We start from the raw sequence: 24,927 nt of genomic DNA, 5'->3' as shown, positions 1-24,927 counted from the left end.
TTCCATGTAGACAACCCAAAATTTAACTCTAAATTTGCCACAGTGGTATGAAGCTCAGTACAGATGAACCACCAAAGATTGTATATAGCTTGTCAGGGATATCTATCTATCTATCTTCCTTATATACCTATATAAAAATATATAATATTTATTTATTTTTAGACTGTGTAGGACAGGTACAGTCAGCTCAGGTATTCCTGAATTTGGAGCCTGCTGGGATGTGTTTGTCTGCCTGGCAGACTGTGTGTTGTAGATGCACCTTAAAAGATGGAAATGCTTTTTTCTGCAGGGTGCAGTTTCTCTGTGGGTACCGGTGTTGGGGCTCGGGGTGCACCCCTACCATAGTAGCCTGGCAGGTAGGAGCTGCTGGGACGAGTGGGCTAGAAGACACCTTCGCACAGGGTCTACGAGTCTTTGGAGAAGGAAGGAGTTGCTCTTTTCCCAAAGCAGAACAGCCAAACACAGCTCCTCTGCCACCAGCAGCTCCTGAGTATCACGCGGAGCAGCCAGATCCTGACGGTGGGCTTACTACGTAGCCAGTGCAGTACTGTTGTCTTAATAGGCTTTCTCAAGAAAAACTTAAATTATACTTTTATGAACTAAAGGTCCTGAAATATCTAGGTATTTCTAATGTAATTTAACTGATAATAGTGCTAATTTGCATTAGCGGATGGTATAACTTAATGTAATTGGTGCCATTGGAAAAAAAAAAGTACATCGGAGAGGAAATCTTTGACATGAATAGGTGAAGTTTCAGTATCTGATGAGGGTAGGTAGCAGCTTTCTCCTTTTGCCTGCCTTTGTGGATCCTCGACTGCTCACGGCACTGGGATCCATCCTTGTCCCCTTGAGATGCAGTTTCACAAACCGGTGCTGAAGGCACTTGGATTTCCTCATCCTCCCCTGTTTGCGTCTCCCTTGTTCTTTTAGTCACTTGAGGGTGAGCTCAAAGTACTGGCTACCTACAGATTGCTTTGGAGTGTGACATATGTTAAACACTTCTTAAACTCATGCTCCTAATAAAATGTACTCCTGTCTTGGTTGGCTGGTAATACAGGCTTTTATATTATATTTCTTCTATGTCCTCCTTGAAAATTTGAGGTGTCATTAAAATACAAGTAAATATGTACTGATAGATCTTCCAGCTACAAAAATACTAATGAAAGCGCAGATTTACTCTTTCCCACAGGTGTTTTAAAGTATTGCTGGATGTACAGAATATGACAGCTCCATAATCTGATAAATGAATGTTAAAATACAAAATCAGTTCCACTGTTTAGTCGTTTCTGTCATTAGTATTCAGATTTGTCTTATGTCAAGAAGCTGGAGTGTATGGGAGGTGACTTGCATAAAGTATTGTATTTCTCTTCTGTTCACCTTTTTGGTCCTTTATTTTTTTTAAGATAGTGGTCCTCTCAATTCAAAGAAAGGAAAAAAAAATACACCTTGACCCTTGCTTCTAATCTTCTCATGTAACCGATGGACTGCTGAAACAATAGCACTCACATCTGATACAACAACATCTTATTTATAGATGGAAGCAGCTGCATCCTCTGTCTTTGCATGCAAGAAGCCCTATTGTTTTCAAGTCACCAGGTTAATGAGACTGTGGGAAAACGAGGCCTATTATAAAAGCATTATTAAAGATAATTATTTAACACAAAAAGGAAGGGAGGATGTGGCTGGTACGACTTGCTTCTAAAATTGAGTTAGGTGTAAACGTAAAAGTTATCAGCACTGACAATTTAAGCTATAGTATAGCCCTGAGTTTACTTGTGGATTCTTATATCACACTTATGTTTGGCTACATCAAAAACATCTCTTTCCAACATCAAAAACATCTCTTTCCACAGGCCTGCAGTTTCTGATGACTGAGGGTTGAACATTAAGTACGTACAGTATGCAGGGAAAAGTCCCTGCCCCGTTATACTCCTTTTCCACCACTGAATGCTTTCTAGTCGTATGCTCCCCTCGGGGGTTATCTGCCTGCGCAGCGTGGTTTATCAGCAGATACTTCTGTACCGAGCTCTCCGGGTCGCTGGGGCAGGGCATTGCCGAGGGCGCAGCGAAGAGTGGGCGGCACTGTCTGGTGGTACCGTTTCTTCAGCTAAGAAATGCTCCTCTGGGATCTGTGACCAGCTGGGCGGGCTCTGAAACTGGAGTATGGAATTTGGGAGCTGTAATAGGTTGTTAATCCCTCTGTTGTCATCCTCATTTTTCCCCTCTGTTGGATGCCCTAGATGGAAGGAAGGATTTCTGTCTTCATGCGAGTGCTCTCCCAGGCTTATGGAGAGCATCTTGAGCTTCATTAAGGGTCCCTGAACACCTGTGGATGGGCAGCCGGGACCTCTTTCCCCACCCTGTTTCGCTCAGGCGCTAGTTTGAAGACCATAGCCTGTGAAGCAGGGAACACAGCTTAGTCCAGCCTGCACTCCCCTTGTGTAGCACGTGCTCTTAGGAGCTGTAAGGTGTTTCCCATCTAGTTCATGCTGTGTGAAGTAAAAAAAAAAAAATTGCTAAATGGAAAATATTGGATGATAGGAGCATTAAGAGTGAGCATTTTTTCTTTTTTTTTTTTTTTTTCCCCAGTGCAAACTCAAGTGACAACAGTGCTAGGTTGGTTTAAAGTTTTTCATGTGCAATACCCTTCTTATTAAGAACATATCTTTAAAATTTGTGCAAGTGGAAGTCTCTGACTAAATAATCAAGAATGTGTTAAGATCAATCTGAGTTTCTCTACAACATACGGGAACTCCTCTGGCGTCTTCTGTAGCATACCTGTAATTTATAGTGAATGCGTCTTTTGAAAGCTATCTGGTCCTGGTGTAAAGTGATAGGATTTGCTGAATCCTTTGAGTAGGCAGACTGAATGTTTGTTTTTCACAATCTACAAGAAAAACAACAAAGACTCCAACAGCCTCTGAAATTTCTAGTTTGGATTGTTTTCTTCCAGGTTCTGGGTTATTGAATCTCACTGTACCATCTTCTGTTGAACTGGGATTTGGAAGTCTGACCTGTGATGCTTGCTTGCAGGTGGTCATCAAGTCTTGGGTACCTCAGAGCCTTCTTTCGGTTCAGTGAGGATGAGCTGATCAGCTGGGTTTTTTAAGCTTAGTAAAAAGTTTCTGTTCTAGATCTGACATTGGTTGTTTTTCCTTCCCTTTAAAGTGGTTATAATAGTTTTTGGGAGAGAATCCCGTATCTGAATTGTGGAATATACTGAATAGATAATGTTTTTACACTTAGAGTTTTAAACTTTTTTCTAATTTCAATTAAAATTTGGCTTTAGTTTACTGATTTGAACTTTATGCTGTTCCAAGGATTTTTTTTTGGGGGGGGGGGGGGGAGGAGTGGGAGTCAGATAAAACTGCTTTTTTTTTTTTTAATCCTTTCTTGATCTTTAAATGTAATTAAAAACAAAGGACTTACTTTACTGGTCAGCTCGTTACTTGGCTTATGTTGTAATGTGTTTATAGTAATTTTGACTCTTTGATTTAAACCATCTAGAGAGTTTGGTTTTTTAAATGAGACATTTTTATTAGACAGCAAGGTAATACCTTTTTCCTCTGGAACATATTTTTATTTTTAGAAGAAGCCATTATTAGGGAGATGTTTTGCACTGTTTAGGTCTCTTGACCCTTCTTATCTTGTTGAAAATCTAGCTTCAGTAATCTTTTAGTATTAGACTACTTTGCACAGATTCTTTGGTAAATAGATTAATCTCTGGGTCTTGTGACTGTATTAATCTTGCTCTGCTGCTTAGGTTTCTTGAGGGATTTCTAATAATTAGGACGTCTTTTGTGCTTGGTCTCAAAACAGTTACTGTGTTTTCCCTGGAGTCTAATGGTGAAGTAGGAAACAGTGGAGACCACCAGATGTATTAGCAGTAAGAGGTTATTTGGTTACTTTTGCTTTCCAGGTTGTGTAAAAAGTTTATAAATATTTAAGTAGATACTGACCTGAAACAGAACCTTCTAAAAACATATTAACTGTGGGATTTGATGTTGATATGTTCATGTAGATGATGTTAAAAAGAAAAAAACAGACTACTTTAAAAAGTGCAGTCATTTTGTTGCATCTTCTGATACTTCATTATGGGTGCTTGTAAACTGAACTACTGCTAAGCTAAATCAATTATTTTAATTTAATAATGTCAAAATGTATTTCTACAGTAACACAGTTCTTTAATGGCGTCCAGGACTTTGGACAATCATATGGTATCACTTCTTGCTGAAAAATTTGTACTTATCAAAAGAGCTTGTTTGATTTGCCTCCTCGTGCCTTTCATTAATACGACATTATGAATAAAAATGTTGACACCAGAGCCAGGTACCAAGAGGCAGTAGAATATTTCTTGTGAAGAAATGAAAGCTATTGAGTGTATGTTTGTTGCAAGTCTGTTTCAGCATGTTTCTTCCAATTACTTAATTTTCAAAATTTTACTATTGCTTCAAACTATTTTAGGGTGCTTTTTAGTCTCAAGTGAACAGTAAATACAAGAAGCCTTTGTTTGTTTTACATGATGCTGCTTGGTCAGGGTTTTTTTGTTCTTTGGATAAATTGTCAACCCATAAACCTTTTTCCATATGTGATGTATGTTGTTTTTAGTAAAGCATGCACTCACCAACAAAACACGCGCCAGGAGTTAATCTGGACGCATGTGAGGCATCTCAGTGTTGTGAGTGCGTTCCAGGCCTCTGAGACTTTCCTCCGCTGGCTTGAGGTCAGAAGTAAAACTTATTCTTGGTAATAGTCGTATTAAGCACTCAAACAGCAGGCTGTTCAAGTGAATGAAATGCCATTAACCAGAAGGGCAATGAGAGCTTTTTTTTTTGTTTTAATTTGCTTACGAGAATGAGATTACAGCCAGAAAATTGTCTTGTCAGACAGCCAGATATTGACTTCTTGGTCTTCCGTTGCCAAATGCTCAAGCTTCTCCAGCTCTCCCCTCAAGCCCTCTGCCAGCTTGCTGTGAGACCCAAGAGTGAAAGCTTGGGCTAGTCCTTTCCGTGTTTGTTGGGCAAAATGTTACCCATCAGAGATCTAAGCATTATTTTTTACAAGATCTGAGAATTTGGGTAAGCTGTGTTAACTTAAAAACTAACAAGGCTCTGTTTTTCTTGAAGTCACCTTTTATTTGGAGGTGATATAAAAGTATATTTATAACTTGAAAGTGAGTAGGGTGCTCTGATTTGCTAACATATAACTCACTTTTAGTAACCGTACTAAGAGAAGAGAAATTCTATATTAAATATTAACTTTAATTCAGAAAGCCTGGAAAAGCTGAACTTCTGTTTCAGGTCACTTGTGTTGGTATGAAGTACTTGACAGGTTTTTTAATTTTTAAAAAGTCGTCATTCTGTGAGCACAAAGAATGTGGGTAAATATTTGTGTTTTCAAGTGTTTGATGTTCCCAACTTGTGCCTTCTGTGTGCTTCCCAGCCCTTTGGCTCGTTGCTTCCAGTTTCTTTGCATTTCTTGATTTCTTCCCTTCCTGTTGTAAATCTTCCATGCTGTCAAATAGGTTTAAAACTAGCTAGCAGACTCATAAGTGACAAAAATTGAGACATATACAGGATGTGTACAAAAGCCTTCTTTCTTCAATCAAAAGAATAAATCTATTGAAATAAAAGATTCACTTTTTTGGTGTGTACCTTTGAAAAATTAGTCTTTTGTGTCAACTTCAGTTGTTACTATCTCTTTTTTCTGAATTATCTTTTGTCTTTTTTAGATCAGGTTTGCAAGTTTAATCAGTTCCTGTAAAGCTGTTAGCATAGCACTGAGTTTTTTTCTGCCAAGGCATAAAATCAAGCTTAAAACCAAGTTTTCTTTGCTGATAAACTTTATAATTCCACTCAAATTACTTCTGGAAAATGATTTTTTTTTTTAAAGACTTCCTAGGTTTAATTGAATGAAAAGGAGAATTATAAGTAACTTTTGAAAAGTCTCTGTGAAATCAGGGCTGCTGCAACTCAATTAGTTTATTACTGGGACTTGTGCTTTCTTCTTCAGGTATGTCTCTGGATCAGTGTTGAGAACAGTACATTTGTTCCCCTTCCCCTGTCCCTCGGTAATTCTACATCGCTCGCAGCAGAAATGAGACCGGTTGGCCTTACATAAACTCCCATGGTTACCAAGTGAGACCATACCGATGCCACAAGGTGCTCAGCTATTGCCAAAGCCTAAAAAAGAGAAATACCTAAGGATCTATTATACAACATTGCTGCTCAAAAAAATCCTTTATTCCACTGTTTAAAATATAAAAATGATGTAACTGATTACCAAAGCACTTAATATTTTTGAAGTAACTCCAGAAAGCTCTATTTCATAGCGCAGTACAACATTGACCTGTAGACTTTATTACAGTAGCCTGAGCGTAGTGTTGTCCTGTCATCTCCCTGCACCTTCACGGTTGTGACCATTCCCACAAATGCCAAAGGATCCCCCTGCCTCACACCCCCACCATCCCCAAGATATAGTTAAGGGTACATTGTTGAGCCTAAACTACCTGGAGTTATCAGCTGGTTCACTGAAGGGCAAATAGTCTTTGCATGTACTTCCATGGCCAACTGTGCTCCCTACGCGCACTGTTTGTGACTGTAACTTTAACCTAGTAAATAGCTAACCTCTAATAGCCAGCCTCTTACTTCTTACTCAGCTTGTACATTCTGTAAGTTCACAGTGCAAGTTAATAATTTCAGAGAGTATGCGTCCTTGCATTCAATCTTGAGTTTAGACTTTTTTCAAGTGCCATTGGAAAGAAAATCAAGATATCCTTGGAAGGAAACTGCTCTGTATTTTCAGGTTGTGTGGGTCGAAATTCTTGAAATACTAAAATGAAAATGTAATATTTCAATGCTTTAAAAAAACAAAAAACCCACCCCAAAAAAACCAAACCAAACCAAAACCAAACCAAACCAAAACCAAACCAAACCAAAACCAAAACAAAAAAAAACCAAACAAAACACCAAAAACACAAAACAAGGCACTTGCTGTTCTTGACTTTTAAATTAGTTCATAAGTCTTCCAAAGAAAAAAAAAAAAAGCCCAAAGGAGTGCAAGTCCTGCAAAAAAGTACAGAACTGACCTCTGGATGAGACAACTGTACAGAGCCAGCTAAATCATGACTGTAACATTGGAGAATCTCCTCTGGTAAAACTTACTCTGGAGACTTGAGGAGCAACTGTCTCTGTCTGTCAGTGTGGTCTTTCATCTATACAGTACCCACCCGAGTGGAGCTGGCAGGAGAGAGCACGTAGTGCATGTGCTGCGTCAGTACATAGCTTGTGATTGTAAAGCGATCTCTGTGAGGTTGCAAAAAGGCCTTCCCAGTCCTCCGGGGCAGAATTTCGGTTTGGTGGGGGAAGCCAAGGGTGTTAGTGGGTGCAGGTTCCCCCAAACTGCATGCTGTTTCAAGGCAAGTTTTGGGCCACTGTACGTGCTAAATGGAAGTGAGCAATTAGGATTTGGCCAAAGCGGAGTCACGGTGTTATGTGAACTGCAGATAGCTGAAATCTGTTGCTTGGGACAGCGATCTGCAGCCAAATCTTGCTTTTTATTTCTAGTCCGTTCAGTTATGGAAGGGTAAATATCAAGGACAAGCAAGGCAATCTTGGTGTTCTGCACTCAAAGTAAGGAAGGGAAGGAAGCTGTGGGGCTATTTGAGAACAGCCGTAAAGTTTATACAAAATTTTCAAGAAAATTATTGCATTGCTGATTGTTTTCATAGACATATCCAGCTGATGTACTTGTTCTAGAGCTCCTGGCTGCTTCCCGTACCTTCACAAGTGCCAAAAAGCTTTAGTTGAAAGTACAGCTGGAACCTACTTAGAACTTTTACCAGATTTTGCAGGATTTGGCTGGCCATAAAATGTGTGGGGCCTTGGAGCCGCTGCTGCATTCATTCAGTCTTTTTCTAGTATCCGAGACTGCCAAGAGAGGTGACAATTTCTTTCTTCCCCTGGTAGTTTTTTAGGGCTGTTTGCCCTGTAGCAGCTGCTTTGAGGCCTCTAATTCATTTTTATGCTGGCCGTCAACCATGTGTCTGCCTGTTGTGGCTAAATGCTAGTATTAGTAAAAATATAGAAGGGAATCTAGTGGAAATGTAATGAACTAATTTCTTTGAATTAAGGATGAGAAAAAAGCAAATGGTAGACATATTTGCCAATCTACAGCAATTGCTAGGTTCGTGAAGGAGCAAAAAAACCTCAGATCTTTATGAAAAAGTGGATCTGGTGAAATGGGTTAAAAATGCTGGTGAGGGAGGGAAGGCGGAGGGACTAATGTTTTGGCAGAAGTGCTCAGATGTAATGCATGGCTCCTGTACGTAGAAGCAAGGACTTTATAACCCGAAACCATGCTAGTTGTATCACCCATTGCGGATGAAAAGTTTAGTCTGACTGCTGTTTCTTGAACTAGACAATTTGCCTGGGGCTACTAACCATTTGCAGATTAAACAGATAAAATCCGACAAACAAGCCACCCTTTGATATGTTGGACGCTGGAAGTAATAATCATGATCTGTGTTAAACGTAACTGAGGATGTTGTTTTAAAAGGAGAAAGTCTTAACCCTTACAGGCTTCCCTGTCGGTTGTTATCTGGATTACACGTGCTGTGGTGATCTTTCAAAGAGAGGTCAGGTCCCGCCGGATGCTTTAGCTGAGACGCAGCACTGCGTGGAGGCAGCAGGCACGCTCTGAGGAAAGCTTGTGACGATGCAGGGACGGTGTGAGTAACTCCTGAGCCATGTTTCTAGACCTGGGGGCAGTGAGCAGGGTGCAGAGACACCTTGGATTTCCACAGAGCTAGTTTTGATCCAGCTCTGTTGCTCTTGAGCCAATTCCCTGTGGATCTACCTTCTGCACCTCACTCTCCAGGGTTTCTGTGGCTTATATCACCAGCAGGGAAGTGCTGTCTAAATGTATGGAGACTGTTGTGGGTATTGCCAGGCTCCTGACTTAATGAGCCCTTCCCAGTGGGCTTGGAGAGCGGAGAGCAGAAACAGTAATTAGCTCTACTGGTACCAGCAGAAGGCCAGTGGAGGCCAAAGCTAATAACAAGGCTGCCTTGAGCCGAACACCACAGGCGTGGTGTCCTCGTGCCTCGCCCTCCCAGCCCTCTGCAGCCTGGGAGCCGATTTACCTCAGTCACCGTGCCCAGCCTTACTAGCAGTCCTCTGCTTTTAGTCACACTGTCACTAATCATCCCTCTTCTCTGTGCCCAAAGCTCAGAGTGCTGCTGAGCACGGCGCAGGCACAAGTCCCACCAGGTGCTCCTGGAACAAGCCTCCTGGCTACTGCCTGGCTCCTGGAGGAGGCGGCAGTGCTTCTGCACGGGTCTCCCGTTCTTGTCATCCAGCATCATCCTAGGCCACTGTATCTTTAGGGAGTGTTCGCTGCTGTTTGAAATCACGTTTGTCACTCCTACGTTCTTGTGCCAGACTCAGGAAAAGGAGTGGAAAGGTGTTTGTCTCTTTTCCATGTTTTAGGACGTTCTAGGGCTGTGCAAGCAGGTAATTAATGTTGGTCATATTTCTTAGTACACTCTTAGGAATGCTCAGATACTGACGTGGTGCTCAAACCTGTTTAGAGTTGGGTTTCTAATAGCATTGCAAGGGCTTCTGTGGGGCACTGATGGGAGAGATATCACACCTATTGTCTGTCCAGTGCTTTGGGGAGGGGCGCGATGTTTCACTGCCATGCTTTAGCTGAGCTCTGCTTGGGGTTGGTTTTGGTGTTAAAAGTGAGTCATCAGACTCAGCAGTAAATTACTAACTCAGGAGATAAGCAGTAATCTCTAACAGGAATGTGCATACTTTTAATGTCCAGTCCAAACACATGATTTCAAGCTGCTGTGAAGGTATGCATTCAGTGTTTAAGACCAAATTGTCACTTGCTCATCAGTTGATAAGCAGTATTTTGTTAAGATTTGGTAAATTGATGGCTGTCATATGCTCAGTCTAAATTAGTTTGCAAAACAACGGGTAAGCTTTGCCATAACAAGACTTGGTTTAAAAGTTTGTAAATAATGATTCTTAAGATCTGGGCCAAAATACTCTGTTATGAAACCAAGGGTATGCATTGTATTATACACGAGGGATTCAGTGTTATATCTCTAACTCTTTTTTCTCTTACACTAAGCAAAGCATGTGACATATGGTACTGCTCTGGAAAGACTATGGAGGTTGAAAAACCTGTTTCCCTTTAATACGGGTTGGATTAAGATTCTGAGAGACTGCCTGCTGCTGTCCTGTGGACGGGGTTTTCACGTGTGGGTGTGTTTGGCTTCTCCATCCCGCAACGCTTGCTGTTGGTCCTTTGGCAGCTGCACCACCCGCCGACTTGTAAATGTCTGTCTTTGTTGGGCCTGGTGGGGGGGAGAAACTAGCATAACAAATGGAGGGACGTTCTTGAACTTCAGTAAATAACTAAAAAAATCAGTTGTGATGTGACAGCCAGGTATCTCATTAGCAGTTATTAGAAATTAAACTCCAGTTCAGTAGGCAGTTTGTAGACCAGCTGTAAGCAGTCACTGCTGTTGGGTTGCCTTGTGTTCTTAACTATGAAGCCTCTGATCACAAAGAAATAGCTGGCAGTATTTCTGTCTCTTTGCAGTTGTTGGTAAAGTTATTGAACAAGAAATACAGAGCCAGCCAAGTCAGGGAACGGAGTAAGCAGTACATCAGCTTTATTCACAACTTCTAACCTTTTCAGGGTCTTTTGTGTGTGTGTGATTGAGTGAAAATCATGTCCACATGACCATGTCTGTAACCCGTGGTACAAATGTAGTGTTTTAAGGCATAGAATTGGAGATTTGACAAACAATATAGGTGTTAGGTCTTAGTGTTCAGCTGTCTGATGGATAGAAGTGGATTTAGATCTGATGTATCCCTTCAGCAGGTGTGATGAGATGCAAGGGATTTCAAAGTGCTGAGAAAGAGTTATCTAGAGCTGCTAATGGGGGATGTTACAGAGAAGGGTGTTTCCAGATTCCTTCAGAGTATGGTTTAAGGTACAGCCAAACCAGTTTGGATGGCTTGTTCCCTCCAGGAGGGGTTTTTTAGGGGCTGGCAGGGTGTTCCAGTGAAGTTTCACCATGTAACTTCTCTCTTACATTCTTTAAGCTTCAGCGCTGTTCCTGATGGTTTTCACTGGTGGGTGCAGTCCTGGGTAAGACCGAATCAAGAGACTCGAGTCCTTCCGCGTCAGGGCAGTGATCCGTTACATCGGCTGAAGCGGCTCTGTGTCACTTCCCCTGAACAGGCAGAGGCAGAGCAGATGGGCTGGAGCCAGCTCATCTGCCTGCTTTGCCGCCAAGCCAGGGTGGTCCCGCGTGCCCTTCGTGCCGGGGCAGCCTCACGTGGGCTGGCTGCCGGTACGCACGTGACCTCTGCTCGCTGGACTTGGACCATTAAAGGGTCAGAGCGTTAGCCCGAGTCAAAGAGGAGGTGGTTTTGGCAAGTGGGGTTGGCTCACTGAGGCGTCAGATGCTCTCCCAGTGCCCAAGAGAAAGGCCAACCCGTTCGGCAATGGAAGGCTGTTAGTTTGGTTTTTTCATCTTGTTTTATGGTACTCAGAGCTGCATTTAGGTTGCAGGGTGGTGACCTGAGAGGGGCCATGCTTCATTGCCACCATAACCCTAGAGATGCTTGAACTCTATGGGTGTTTCCCCATTTGACTTGAAAATTTCTTAGGTGGTTGGTGTTCTGCTTCTAAGAGTGCAAAAATCTGCTCAAGTTGGATCAGAGCAGTGTCCCCAGTAAGCCCATCTGAGATACGGAAGTTGATTCATCCCCAAGCGGTATTTTAAAAAAAACCCCAAAACTCAAGTCACTTTCAGAATCCTACCATTGCTCGTAGGAAGGAAAAAAAAACCCAAAAGATAAACATTTGGAGTTATTAAATGCAGCCTCTGTTTCAGGAAATACCTGAGCTAACAAATAAATTCAGGCTGGGAGATTATTCTGTGGAAAGTGCTTTAGCATTTTTCTAATGTTTGCCTCCTTTGCACAGAGGAGTAATCCCAGCTCTGGGAGGATGTGACCACCAGCAGCTTTTGAGATGAATTTTTGGGTGAGGATTGATTTGACATGCAAATATGTACTTCAGTGTGATCATTTGCCTGATAGTCTGGGAATAATTTTCATGTGGCCTACTGTTATGCTTCAAGTAGGATTAATATCTGTTGGAAGAAATGCTCTGAAATATGCTGCTGTAAACTCAGATACTCCAAAAAAAATAAACGAACGTGATTCTTTGCTATCTTCTTTTAAAACACGAAATCAAATGACAAAGCTTTTATTTAAAGCGTAAGCTGAACTAAGAGGGGTTGTATGTTTGAATATTGGGAAAATTGTATTTGTCTAAATGAATCTTAATGCTTAACACATGAATATAAAAGATGTATATTGGGGTATAAACCTTTGAAATTAGCTGTGGTATAATCTCTTCTCCCCCTTCCTCATGCTTTTATTGTATCTCCTTTTCTTTGATTCATAAATATAAAGAAACTGAGCAACACGATTTTTCTTAAATAAAAACAAAACTATCCAAAGCAGTTTTACTTCAGTTAATACCCGCTGCAGCCGTGGTGGTTGGAAAGGCGAACTTTATTTTTGTTTGTTTTGTGTTTTTGCTTTTGTTGGTTGTAAGCCAGCAGTATAAAATGGTTGTAGGCCAGCCACAGAAAATAACTCACTGTATTTTCTGTTGATTATAGTACTACTGAGATATTTCTGTTGCAAGTTCTGGCAGAGCGCAGTTTCCAACGCGTGCTGGTTCTAATATCTCTGGATGTGCTTGTCATGGTAATAAGCCAGGAGCTGCAGCACGGAGCTCCTCACCGGCTCAACCCCACATCGGTGGTGGCCGTTTGCAACAAGTGACATTTGGAGGGGGTGGTTGGGGTCTCCCCTGGCATTGGGGGCTTCTAGAAAATCCCAGTTTACAAAGTGGAGGAGGTCCTGAAGCTCTGGGTGATTCTGGAAATGAGCATGTTGCTGGCTGGGCTGGGATTGAAGTTGTGCTTGGGAACTGGTTTTTCTCAACCAGAGTGTAAGGTTTGTGTTTCTGGGTTGTTTTTCGTTTTGGTTTTTTTTTTTTTTTTTTTTTTTGCTTGGCAAGGGAGAAATGCAACCAGCAGAGGGTGGAGCGTGATGATGTTCAGCACTTGGGACAGTGCTGAAACCCCTGGTTCATTGCCGGGATTCTCTGTCCCAACAGCACAAGAAGGTCTGTTCCAAGGTCTTTTTTTAAAAGCAAGGTACAATGCTGTTATTCCCAAGAAATTAGATGAAACGAGCACTTGAGACCATTACAGCTTCAAATGCAGACAGATGATTACAGGTGATTTTGTGGAGGAAGGCTTGCTGGGTTACCCTTTTATCAGCCAAACAAAATTGCTGCCTTAGCGTCTTACTAAATTTACAAAGCTTGTTTGCAGTGGGAAGTTTAAAATGTTCACATGAGCAGTTATCGCAGATCAGTTGACAAATGACAGCTCTTTAATATCACTGCCACTTATTTGCTTGTGATTTGGAATACCATTTAACAAATCTGGTACGCTACGAGTACCAGTATACTACAAAGCATACGTCGTCGTGATCATTAAAAATCACAACCTTTTTAGCGATGCATTGGAAGAAGGAATGCTGTGTATCTGTGGTTACCACTTGGCTATGATGTTGAAGTACCGTGACCTAAGCTTTACGGAAATAAGGGTTTTTCAGAAAATAGATTGCTCTTGCCCATTACAAGGAAAATTGTATGAAGATTTCATCTAGGCCAGGTCGAGTGATGTGCTTCCTTCATGGCAATTTGTTTGACTGGCTTAATTATGCCTAGATTGTCTGGACTGCAATCCTTGTTCTTAAACTGGTATCATGGATATTAACCTGGGCTGCTTTGAAACCTGTGGACTAATTAAGCACCCTAAAAAAACCCACCAAAAGTATCTGAGAATTGTCATGTCTTAATCCTGCTCTGACAGCTCTTGGGAAATACTACTTTTAGTAGGCAACCCTACCTGATACACTGTGGCTTCCTTTTCCTGGCCACCCTAGTTGCTCTTCCTGATGTCATTCTTTAGGCTGAGGTCCTTTAAAATGCTTCTGTCATCACAACTAGGTGCCAACTAGGAGTTACTTCTTGGCTGTTTAATCTAGGACGCTTGTGTATCACTTCATTTTCCCTGTTTGGTTCTTTGTTCCTCACTTTTTTTAAAAAACAAATTTTGTTATTTAAATCCTGCCAATCATATAGTCATCTGTATTTGGATAAACTTGTATAAAACTCATCTCTGCTACAAGTAGTTGTTTAAAAATAAGTCCCACTGTATTTAGTAGCTGATATATTTGTAGTGCAAGATTGATTTTCATTTAGTAGGATATTGAGTCTTATTCCATATAGTTAATAGAAAACATAGGACAAGTAACAGACTGTCTCAAAACAATTTGAGACTCTCCTTAGCATTACCAAAAAAAAAAAAAACCTGCTAGGAACTGGCATAACTCTGCAACAAAAGATGTGAGTGTGAAAAAGGAGAGAACAGATTTAATACAAGCTTCCAACTGTTGGCTATAAATATTGAAAAGGCACAAAAAGGCAATTATATATATTTTTAATTGTGAATAACTTAAGTGCCTTTCATAATTATGGACTGTGCAGTCAGTAGGAGACATCTTTTGTAGTGAAACCATTTTGTTTGCATTTGGACATGTGACCAACGTTTGGATTTTTGACTACAGAACTTAGGCTTTTGTGTTAAGCGTTTAATTGTCTGACTTCGGAGAGTCTGGAAAGCAGAAAAGAAATGCATGGCGCTACCCTGTAATTTCCTATGCTCATTAGTTTGTTCACTGACTTCTGCGAGATGGCAGGCTTTAATTTCCCGTCTACCCTTTCCACGTTTATCCCCATCTTATGGCATGATTATAATTATGAATGTCTTAATTTCTTTACTTTATTCTGCTAAAAGCTTTATGACCAGCAGGATATGTTGAATCAATTGTGCTAATCTTGAGACGGTGTTAAAAGTCTGTTAGTGTGGGTGGGTCATGGAACCTGCCGACTCATTTATATACATTTGAGCAGGTTCTGCTGGCAAGATTGAAAACCAAAAACTGTTTGTATTATTATATGTAAATCTGTGAGGCATTACATGGAAGTAGAGGTTTTCAACCCGCTTCCCATTAGAAAAAAATTCTCAAATGCAAAAATAAACATGTAATGAAATGGTCTTTTGAGGGAAGCTCATTTAAAAATAAAATAATTCACAAAACAAACAAAATATATTTGAAAGACAGGAAGCCTGATTTAAGTATCCCATTGAAACATCACATTGAAACATCCCATTGAAACAGTTTCTCCACAACTATTTTACTGTGATCCTATGGTGTTTCTCCAGCCTTAGCTTTGAGGCAGTAATGCAGCTGAAGTCTTTGGAGAAGCGTATTTTTGTTCTGTACTGGGACAACTCCCAGCTAAGACAAACCAGGAAAATGGGATTTCTCCTTTTTCTTTATGAGGTTTTGGAGTTGTTCCTGATTAGCTTCATGTGCGGGTACTTCAGTTCCAGATTAAAATTGCCTGTTCCTCCTGTTTCTAATCCAGTTTAAAAATTCCACCCGTAACCCAGAACAAATGTCCCCACCCTCCTCACAGTGGAGCTAAAAATAACAATTTTTGTGTGTCAACAAGTCTTAACAAGATCAATACAATTTCCATATTCCTTTCCCGCTGTCTAGCTGAAGGAGAGGAAGTGCAGATTTGGGTTGGCTTGATAGCCTGTAAACTGCCCTTCTTATGAAGGCCAATTCCCAAGCTTAGTCATGCCTGGTTGCTGTGGAGTAATGTTTTGTCATAAATTTCCTGAAACATAATGCATGTTAGTCAAGACAAATTCATACAAGTTTAAGATGGTAAAATTTTTCAGAGCTTTAGTGGTCACCAACACATCTGGCTGAAGTTCAGATAACTAGTTTGTCATTTGATGGCTCTAACAGATCTTTAAATTCAAAAGCTGCCTTTAGATCCCAGCCACCTGTTTGGAGTATCAGTAAGAAGGTATTTGTTTTTAGAAACTCCTCACTTCCAAATTCTCATCATTGTCTTGGAGAGCTGCGGTTTTGAGGTAAGCCAATCTATTGCCTGGGACAGGCAGTTTATGAAAAGGTAGGCTAGGCTGGTGGGTGGCAAACTGGGGACAGCATAGTGGGGACTCTACTACAATGAGTTGTCTTCCTACCACGTACCTGGCTTTGCTCCTCACCCGTCTCCAACACTACTTGTTCTTGTTTCCCACCACTTCCCTCCACTTTTTGCATTTTTCCTGTGCCAAGCAAAAGAAAAGGAAGAAATGATAATGGCAATGTGGTGTGATGGATGGTGCTTATCAGAGCAACTCTACTGAGCCGAGTCCCCTTGAATCTGTCATGAACGTTGGGTTTCCAGGCTTGCAGCTTGTCTGGGAGCTGATGGTGCTGCTCCTTGGGAAGGGGAGGGCTGTGTTGGGCTGGATGGTGGCTGGATAGGTCTGGCTTGCTCTTGGCAGGAAAACAGAAGCCCCACAGGAGTAGAGAAGGGCAAATGGGATCTGAAACTGTGCTAAATGTGGTTGATGAACAGGATAGGAACTTTTTCAATTCTGCTGTGAGATCGTTGAAGAGAGTAGCATCACCTGATTCTGTACGCTTTCTGTTAGAAAAATCAGCCTTCAATATTAAAAATGTCAAGTTTGGCTAAAGGAAATGCTAATTGTTTCATATGCAAAACTGATAGACCAAGCTTTGCATCCCAGACTATACTTAGGAACTGAATGTATTAAGAATTAGCAGTTTTATTCTAGCTTCAGGAATGAACTTTTATTAGTCCCTCATAGTTTACAGTTTTTTATATACTTTAAAATAGGCTGATATAAAGGGAACAGTTGTTTTGGGTAAATTTACAAAAGTAAATTAATCTGTATTCATTCTTAAAATATGGCCCATGGGATTTCATTCACAAAAGAATCAATTTGGGTGACTTGACATATGTAATTTCACTTACTTAAATATTTAATTTATATCTATGTAGCTGCCAATTCAGCATCGAGTCAATAAATTGTTTTCTGTAATTTTGGCTTTAGTTTTTTTAAGCCACGGATCTCTATGTAGCATGCAGTACACTAGTAAGAATGGCTTGCAGAAAAATGCTATGGTAGCTTACAGTGAAGTTAAAAAGAATAATTTATCTTAATGGTAGTGTAATAGTTTGGATTCCGGCAGGCTTCCCATGTGGCGGCCCCCCACCCCTGCATATGAAGGTCCTGATGTAAGAAGAAGGATGTCAAAAATTTGTAGTACGTAACAAATACTTCATTTTAATGTCTTCAACAAATTAGTCTTGGTATGGCTCACTGATAAGTCCACGCATACTTGGGCATGCTCCTGCATAGCAACTGTGGGAGCGTTTAGGTTTTTTCCACTGCTGAGAAGCTGGAGGTGAAGGTGAATACTTCATCTTCATGTGTGCGTGGCAGGGGTTTTGGTATCACTAATACCGGATTTTTTTGTCACAGTGTGAGTTGGTTTTTGTGGTTTTGCTCCTGTCTTTTGGCAGCTTAATATTTGCAAGATGTGAGGTCACCCTTAGGGTAAGGTCTTCCCTTTGGAGACAGGTTTGGCTGGGATAACTGACGTAGTTTCCCCCCCGCCTGCCCTGCCTTTCCTTCAGAGGTTGCTGTCTCTGAAGGCGGTGACTTGTATCGTCTCCTGAGCTGCTGTTGGTGACAGCCTGGCATGTTAGTGTGAACCAGATGTGAACAAACCTGCTTAGGAGCAGACACGTCTCTTCTGTGGACACGGCAATTTCTGTTTAAGCCAGATGGGACCGATGTTGCCGTAGCCCAGTCTGTTTCTTTTGGCGATGCTGGCACTGCTTTGGCCTCGGTGAGCCAGTGCAGGCAGCCAGGCAGGCAGGTGCTAAATCAATGCTAGAGGAAGAAAGAAAATATAAATAGCTACCTGAGTGGCTGAGGGTCAAATGATTTCAGGATCTTGCTGCATAAAGAGAGGCAGGACTTCAGCAATCTGGGTTGGGATTGTGGCTTCATTGCTCGCTAGGAAGAAAAACTTGGCATTGCTGCTCTTGTTAGTGTATCACGGTTTGGGAAAAAAAGCATTAAAATACTTAAAGAGGAATGGGAGATTCTGCTTTGAGCTAAAATAACTGTTTAGTCAGCCATACAGAAATGAGAAATGCCTCCCTCCCTGCCAGCGGTTTCATCGTCTGTTTAAACCCATCGAAGACTTTGAGGTCGCACCTTCTCCCGGCGTGAGCCGGTGCCTCCGTGGCCGCAACACTGGACCTCGTGGGTCTCGTGCTGCCACCAGAGAGGCCTGAAGTCGGGTCCCTGCGAGCGGGTGCCCCTCCTGGGGCCAGGGATGTGGCAGGAGCGCGGCGGGGAGGGACCGGGTGGGACCTCCCGTTTTCACAACAGTGAAACCTGGGCCGGGTGGGGTCCGGAGCTGGCAGGCGTGACGGGAGCGGGTGCGCCCACCCACCTCCCCCCGCACCCGCGGAGCCTGGTGTTCCCTCCCCCGTGCGCTACTGCGGCTGGCCGAATGCGAGATAAAGATGGGTTATTTTACAAAGATCAGCCTTTCAAAACCTGTTGTACGCCCAGAAGGCAGATCTTTTTCAGCCTAAGGTGAACATCAGGTGCTTTGAAAACATCCTTTTTTTTTTTCCCCCCCCTTCATCCAAGACAGTGAATTAAGGAATTAGCTTGTATTTTATCTTTACCCTTTGATTTAAAATGAAGCAAATTATTACAAGATGAAAGCTTCTCTCCGCTTGTTTGCCACTTCACAGAAATGAGTGAATTTCTCACTAAGAGAGCAGTGAATGTCACAGCTCAGCATTTTGCTTTTTAACTGTGGCAAGGCTGAATAGTTGAGTTGGGCCTGTAGCTTCACACCTGAATGCAAACCAGGACTGGAACCTCTGTAAGTCTGTAAGTTTTGGAGAGGTTTAACTTTTTCAGTCCAAAGTAGCAAATTTTCACATCTCTATCACTTTACTAAAGTAAAAATTTCTTTATTAAGCTAGTATGAATTTGGGGCCAACATTCTGGTTTGAGTTTGTCTGGTTTGTGTAACTGGCATTGCCAAATATGTTTGAAACACAAATGAAATGGCTAGATGCAGATTTTTATTAGAATGGAGAGCAGAGGTAAGGTTGCAGACCGATGTGTTTCTACAGATCTAATTGAAGTTGAGCTGTGTTAAAACTTGAGTCTCTCCATTTTGTTTCAAAGTACAGTCAGAACTTTAAACAGAGCCAGCTGACACCACGGAAACAAACAAATTAAGAAAAAACACTGAATTAAACAAATTTCGGGCTGCTCCGCACACAGCAACCCAAGCATACGACTTTGGCCACGGTACAAATTTAAGCATAGATGAGATTTCAGTTGTTTAGCCTTCATTTAAATAAAAACATGTTTTAAAAACTGCCCTAATTTGTGCTTTGCATTTAATTTTTGGTTTTGGAGTTTCCATTGAGATGTTTTTTCAAGCTGTTGCCACAATCTTTATGTGGAACTTGATTCTTGTAGCAAGATCAGCTGAGCCTTTGCATTGCTTTTGCAATTGTCTTTATTCAATTCTGCTGGCTGAAAACTAGAAAGCAGAAAGTTGGTGGTTCCTCTGTGCTTTTGTATAAATAGGCCTTACTGTAGCAGAATATTGAACCAGTTGTATCGGTGATGATTAGCTTTGCTTCTCTTGACTTTTATAAACTGTTATAAAGGTTTTTGGTTTTGTTTTTTTTTTAAATAAAGGGAGAAACTGTGTAAAGAATGACTTTCTCTGAAGTTTTGATGGCTCAGTCTGCCACCTGGTGGTAATGTCAGTATATAATGTATTGTAAAAACCACCACAACCAAAAAAAGCCTCAGACTGCTGCTGTCACCTGCATGCTTTTATATATTCTGGGGATTAGTAAGAGACAGCTTTCAGGGACACTGCAAGCTAGCAGAAATGTTGGTGTAAATCACAGCGGGGTTGAATTTAGCTGCTGCTTTAAGGTTTTGCTCAACTAGCTGGCATAAATCACAAAGGCAGGTTATGTCCTTGAAAGACAAAGTTCTTTTCGTGAGAATTTAAAAACTTTGGCTTTTTGGAGATTTTTTAGAACATCAGAATTGAAAACTTTCATAGCTTACATGCCTAAGTTTGTGTGTGTGTGTTTTTTTCGTAAAATAGCTTTTATTTCACCACTGTTTCGGGCATTTGGATTCTATTTAGGATTTTACAGCACTTGGCACAAATATTTCTGAAGGACTCTTGCATTCCATTAATTCACTTTTATGAAGAAGTTAAAACAGCTATTTATGTTTGCTAAGTAAGCAAAGCATGTTTTTTCCTGAGATAAATGGAAAACTGAGGTGACCTAATGACAATAACTTGACATTCTGATTTTATTTTGTTTTCAATTTGCTTCCCTACTCTTTAATGCTGCCGCCTGACTGGAAGTGTGCAGTGTCTACTGACAATATATGAAAATATATTCAGCTCTTTTGACTCTGCTGTAGTTTCCTGTACCTTGCACCATTATGAGAATTTAATGGAAAACAATGATGCTGGTTATTTGTTACTTAAATTTCAATGCCAAACTTTTGGTGCTAGAGGGAGCTCTTTCCTGCTAGACACCCTCTGGAAGGGTACAGCTTAGAGAACGGGCTGCAGCCCACTTCTCAGAAACGGTTGTCTGATTTAATGCCAGTGCACATCAGCTGCAATGTTACAAAGACTGCTTGCTTTGATAGGAACCCACTGCCTGGAGCACCGGTCTGTTTTCTTGCTGCTTTTTTTGCAAATCGAAAGAAACACCTTAGTTACCTCTGTGATGAGATGTCTTCAACTTTATCTTCCCTGTGTTGCTGCAGCTAGCAGCCATGATGGAAGCACAAGTAACGATTTTTTTTAGGGTTGTTTTTTTTCTTCCCAATCCCCTTTTTTAGATCTCCAGGTGCAGATTGCAGAGGGAAGGAGCTCCGCCATCTGCGGTTCCTGATGTGGGGACCTATGGACTGTTGTATTTGCAAATATTTGACAAGTATGCTCATATTGAAGGGGGATTATTTATTTTTTAAAAAGTGTTCACTAAGCTTATCTTGTCTGTTGCCTGTGAAACTGGTCGGAATGACACTCTTCAGAGATTAAATGCATTCCTCCTGCTTTGGGTCACTTCAGCTGCATTTCTCAAGGAGCATAACCTGTGTTCTTTACTGCTTTGTACAGCTGCAGGGTTCTTCGCTAGGTTTGTGTCACCCAGCAGTTTTGGAAACCAAATGTCCGTGGATCCCTTTTACCATGCACTTCCACTTTTAGCTCTGTGGATCCTTGTAAGCCAGAATCTTTAATGATTCTTTATTCATCTGTGAATCCTTTACTGCACATAAAATCTGTGCCACTCGAGAGAAACCTCAGTGTAAGCTGGTGGCAGAGGGTTATTCTCCTTCTGTTCTGTGTCTGCTTGTTGTTAGACAGGCTTGCTGGAAATGGATTACAGTAACACCCCCTGGCCAGGCTCTTTTCCATGTAATCCACTGCTGTGGGCATCTGATCCCCAGTGGTCCACTCCCAGCATCCCACGGCAGCCGGTGCTTGTGCAGCAGAGTCCAGCACGTCCGGATGAGCGGCAGCGGTGCCACGGGGACTGTCAGGCTTGTGTCTTGCCCTGCCACCGGCGCCGGGCTCCCGGGAGCCTCTGGTCGCCTCCAGCCTGTCTGGCAAGTGAGCAGGTCACTAGCTGTGGCAGACACGTGCTTTCACGTGCTTTTATTAGTATTTAAAAAAAAAAAAAAGGGGGGGGGGGCAAAAAAGCAAGCGCCTACTGTATTTTCTCTTCAAAGTCTTCTATGTATAAGGTCCCTCCATCCCAAACCATGCATAATTACTTTTGTCCTTGATGTGTCCTCTGCTTCTCACAGGAGGACCAAAGCCTCTAGAGGGCAAGGGAGCAGAAGGACCAGAACAGAAGCAAAATCACAGCATTTTGGCGTGTGCATTTCTTTCACTTTTTCAAATGGAATATTTGCTTTTTTCATTGTGAGAGAAAAATGTTCTTTTAGATACTGAATGAAAGACATCTATTTAGTCTTAACCATTGAGTGTAACTCGTGGTGTCTTTTCTGATCTGTAGCATGGTTTAAACAAATACCATAACATTTCTACACTTAATGTATTTAACTAGATTTTATTTTTATTTTTATTACTTAAATTCAAGTTCTCTGTGCGACTTCAGTCCCAATGTCTTTGCCCAAATACCACATCTAGCATTCTTTCATTGTGTCTGAACACTGAAGTATTTCTGTACTTCACGGTCAATTTAAAATAAACAAATATTTCCCAGTGACCAAATCTTTCATAAATTTATAGCTTTGATATATTCCATTACTTGAAAACATCTTCTTACAGTAAGTCAGGAGAGTGTTTGGTATTGGCGTTAGTTTATTATCAACTTTGTCAACCTCAGCTAGTGGTTGAGAGCCACTGCTCTGATTTTCAGTGAATCGTGGATAATACATTGTCTCTTAACTTAGCCCATTTAAAAAACGGATAATGAAACAGCATCAAACCCATGAGTCAAAGTTAAATCATCCTAGAGGTTGTGGGCTGAACTGAAGTTTTCTCTTAAGTGCTGTGGTGATTTTAAGTATAATATTAGCAAAGCCTCTAGACTGACATTAGTGTTTCAATAGTTGCATCTTAGGAAGTTTTTAGTCTTGGAAGTTCTTTTCATATCTTTATTAATGTTGTTTGGTGAGCTGAATATTGGAGGTCCACAATGGTTGAATGTAACGCTTTGCTATGTAACTAGGATTGTATTTATGATTTTTTTCATTATCTCATGCCAATAACTTCCTGTTCATGCCAACTTTTTTTTCCTCATTTAAGCTTGTGGTTTACCTTCCATTTGAAGAGGATAAAATGTCATAAATATTTATGTACAGTGGGGTATTTCATTAGACTGTTTTGTACTTTTTCTTTTTCCCTGAACATGAAAAGACCAACTTCCGTGAGCTTGCTTTACAGAATAAATCAAGGTTTTTGAGTGCATTGGCATTGGGAAGCGGGACAGTGGTAGTTGCAAAGTAGCTCACTGGAATTCTGGACCAAGCTTGTTTCCTGGGCATGAGTAATGACAGCAAAAGCAGAAAGGTTTCTGTGTTTGTATTTTTCCGATGTGAACATACCATCATTCTTCCCCATGTCAGATTCCAACGTATAATCAAAGGTATTCCTGCAACTTGCCTTTAACCTCTCGTAAATGTGTTATTTCAAATATTCCTGCGGCCCTTATTAGAAGAGCTCTGGATGCTTTGCAAAAACAGTATTTTAACAGCTTGTACCAAATTGAAAATCCTAATAACGTTTTCCTTACATTTGTAGGATTTGGAGATTGTGTATTCCTATTTACATGGAATGGAAGCCTTGTCTAATCTGAGAGAGCATCAGCTAAGGTATGATACTTTATCATTAAAAACACATGTATGTTAATGCACTAACAAAGCAAAGGAATAGTAGATTTGGTAACTATACACTACTCTTGTGTACTCTACCTCAAACTGAAAAGCTGGCTATCACTGCATCCATTTCTTCCCTTCTCTTTATATGTGTGCATATGTGTATCCCTATTTGTCCCTTCTGATCTCTATTATGGATGTGTTTGTTTTCTTTTCAAACTAGAAGTAAATGCTTTATATACAGAGTACAAGTTCCAGTCCTGAATGAAAGTCCATATGTAGTCCGTAATATAATAATCATGAGAGCAGTGTCTGTTATTCAGCTTCTGTTTCAGTTTGTGCTTGCTTTCGTGTGGAAATTTTAGACAAATTATGTACTACACATGCAAATGATACTTAATAAAGAATTACTAATAAATGTCATCCACATATTTTTTTTTTTTTATTAAAATGCTTCATGAAGCAAATACATTCAAGTAAAAACTTCCAGATGAACTTCCTATTTTTTGTAAAGACTTGTGTTTGTTTGATTTTTAAGTAATTGTTTCAGTTGTCCTCACATAAACAGCGGAGGTTTCTAAGGGTATTTGGACATCGGTGTGAGGCTGGCAGATGCGGAAGGAGGCCAGCACATCTTGCTTTATGGGGAGAGAGGGTGAATTACTGTTATTTTGCATCCTGGGGTTTGCCAACATTTGCCACATCTGAAGATGCTGAAGGAACTTTGACTTGATTAATGCTGGTTTAGTTCTAATTTCTGGCCTCTTGCTTCGTCATTCTGTCCACATTCCCAAGCCAATATTCTGTAGTTTGGAGAAAATAAAAGGCGGGGTTTTCTTTCTCCTGAAGTGCCCAACGCACATTTTGCAATGTGAGTGTTGACTTCAAAGTAGTCTCTGTAATGACTTCTGCTTTGGAAGGAGGCCACGATCACATTCAGTTAAAGTACTTTGTGTTATGCTATTATATGCAAGACTTTTAGCATATCCAAGTTTTGCATAGCTGGAGTTGAACTGATGTTAACTTGTTTACAAAGATCAAAGTGTGCACATATGGTTGCGTGGTATGTTGATGTGTGCTTTTTGGCTTCCTGTGCAGAATGAGGTTCTTGCTGAGGAATGTGTGGAACGCGGGCTTGCTCTCCCGGCACAGTGAATTCCTAGAAGAGAGCTTCTGTTTACAGTACCATACATGGAAAAGGCTGTGCTCCCGGCAGATGTGGCACAGAAAGCTTTTATAGTATCCTTTAGGATACAACGTTTCTTGTGGCGGTGGGATGCCACAGAAACCTCTGAGATGCATTAAAAACTAGCATTAGATATAGCCTCTAGTAGTGAATAACTTACCTTATGGCTTGCCGATGATCTCATCTTGAATTTATTACAGTTGTTTAGGAAGCAGGCAAAGATCACGTTCGA

At 41.0% G+C, this 24,927-nt stretch overlaps 1 protein-coding gene across 6 annotated transcripts in view; it reads left to right on the top strand.

The window, feature by feature from the left end:
• The window catches only part of RAPGEF2 (Rap guanine nucleotide exchange factor 2), a 186,803-nt gene that overhangs the window by 37,808 nt on the left and 124,068 nt on the right, over positions 1 to 24,927 (top strand). For all 6 annotated transcript variants that reach the window (XM_075149409.1, XM_075149407.1, XM_075149411.1 and 3 more), the window contains exon 2: positions 23,436 to 23,506. In XM_075149409.1, the coding sequence (XP_075005510.1) occupies positions 23,436 to 23,506 (71 nt within the window). The remainder of the gene's footprint in view (positions 1 to 23,435; positions 23,507 to 24,927) is intronic.

Source organism: Calonectris borealis, chromosome 4, assembly GCF_964195595.1.
Source record: "Calonectris borealis chromosome 4, bCalBor7.hap1.2, whole genome shotgun sequence".
In the NCBI taxonomy this organism is placed as follows: domain Eukaryota; kingdom Metazoa; phylum Chordata; class Aves; order Procellariiformes; family Procellariidae; genus Calonectris; species Calonectris borealis.
The sequence above is the reverse complement of the archived record's forward strand: the minus strand, read 5'-3'. Positions and strand labels throughout refer to the sequence as shown.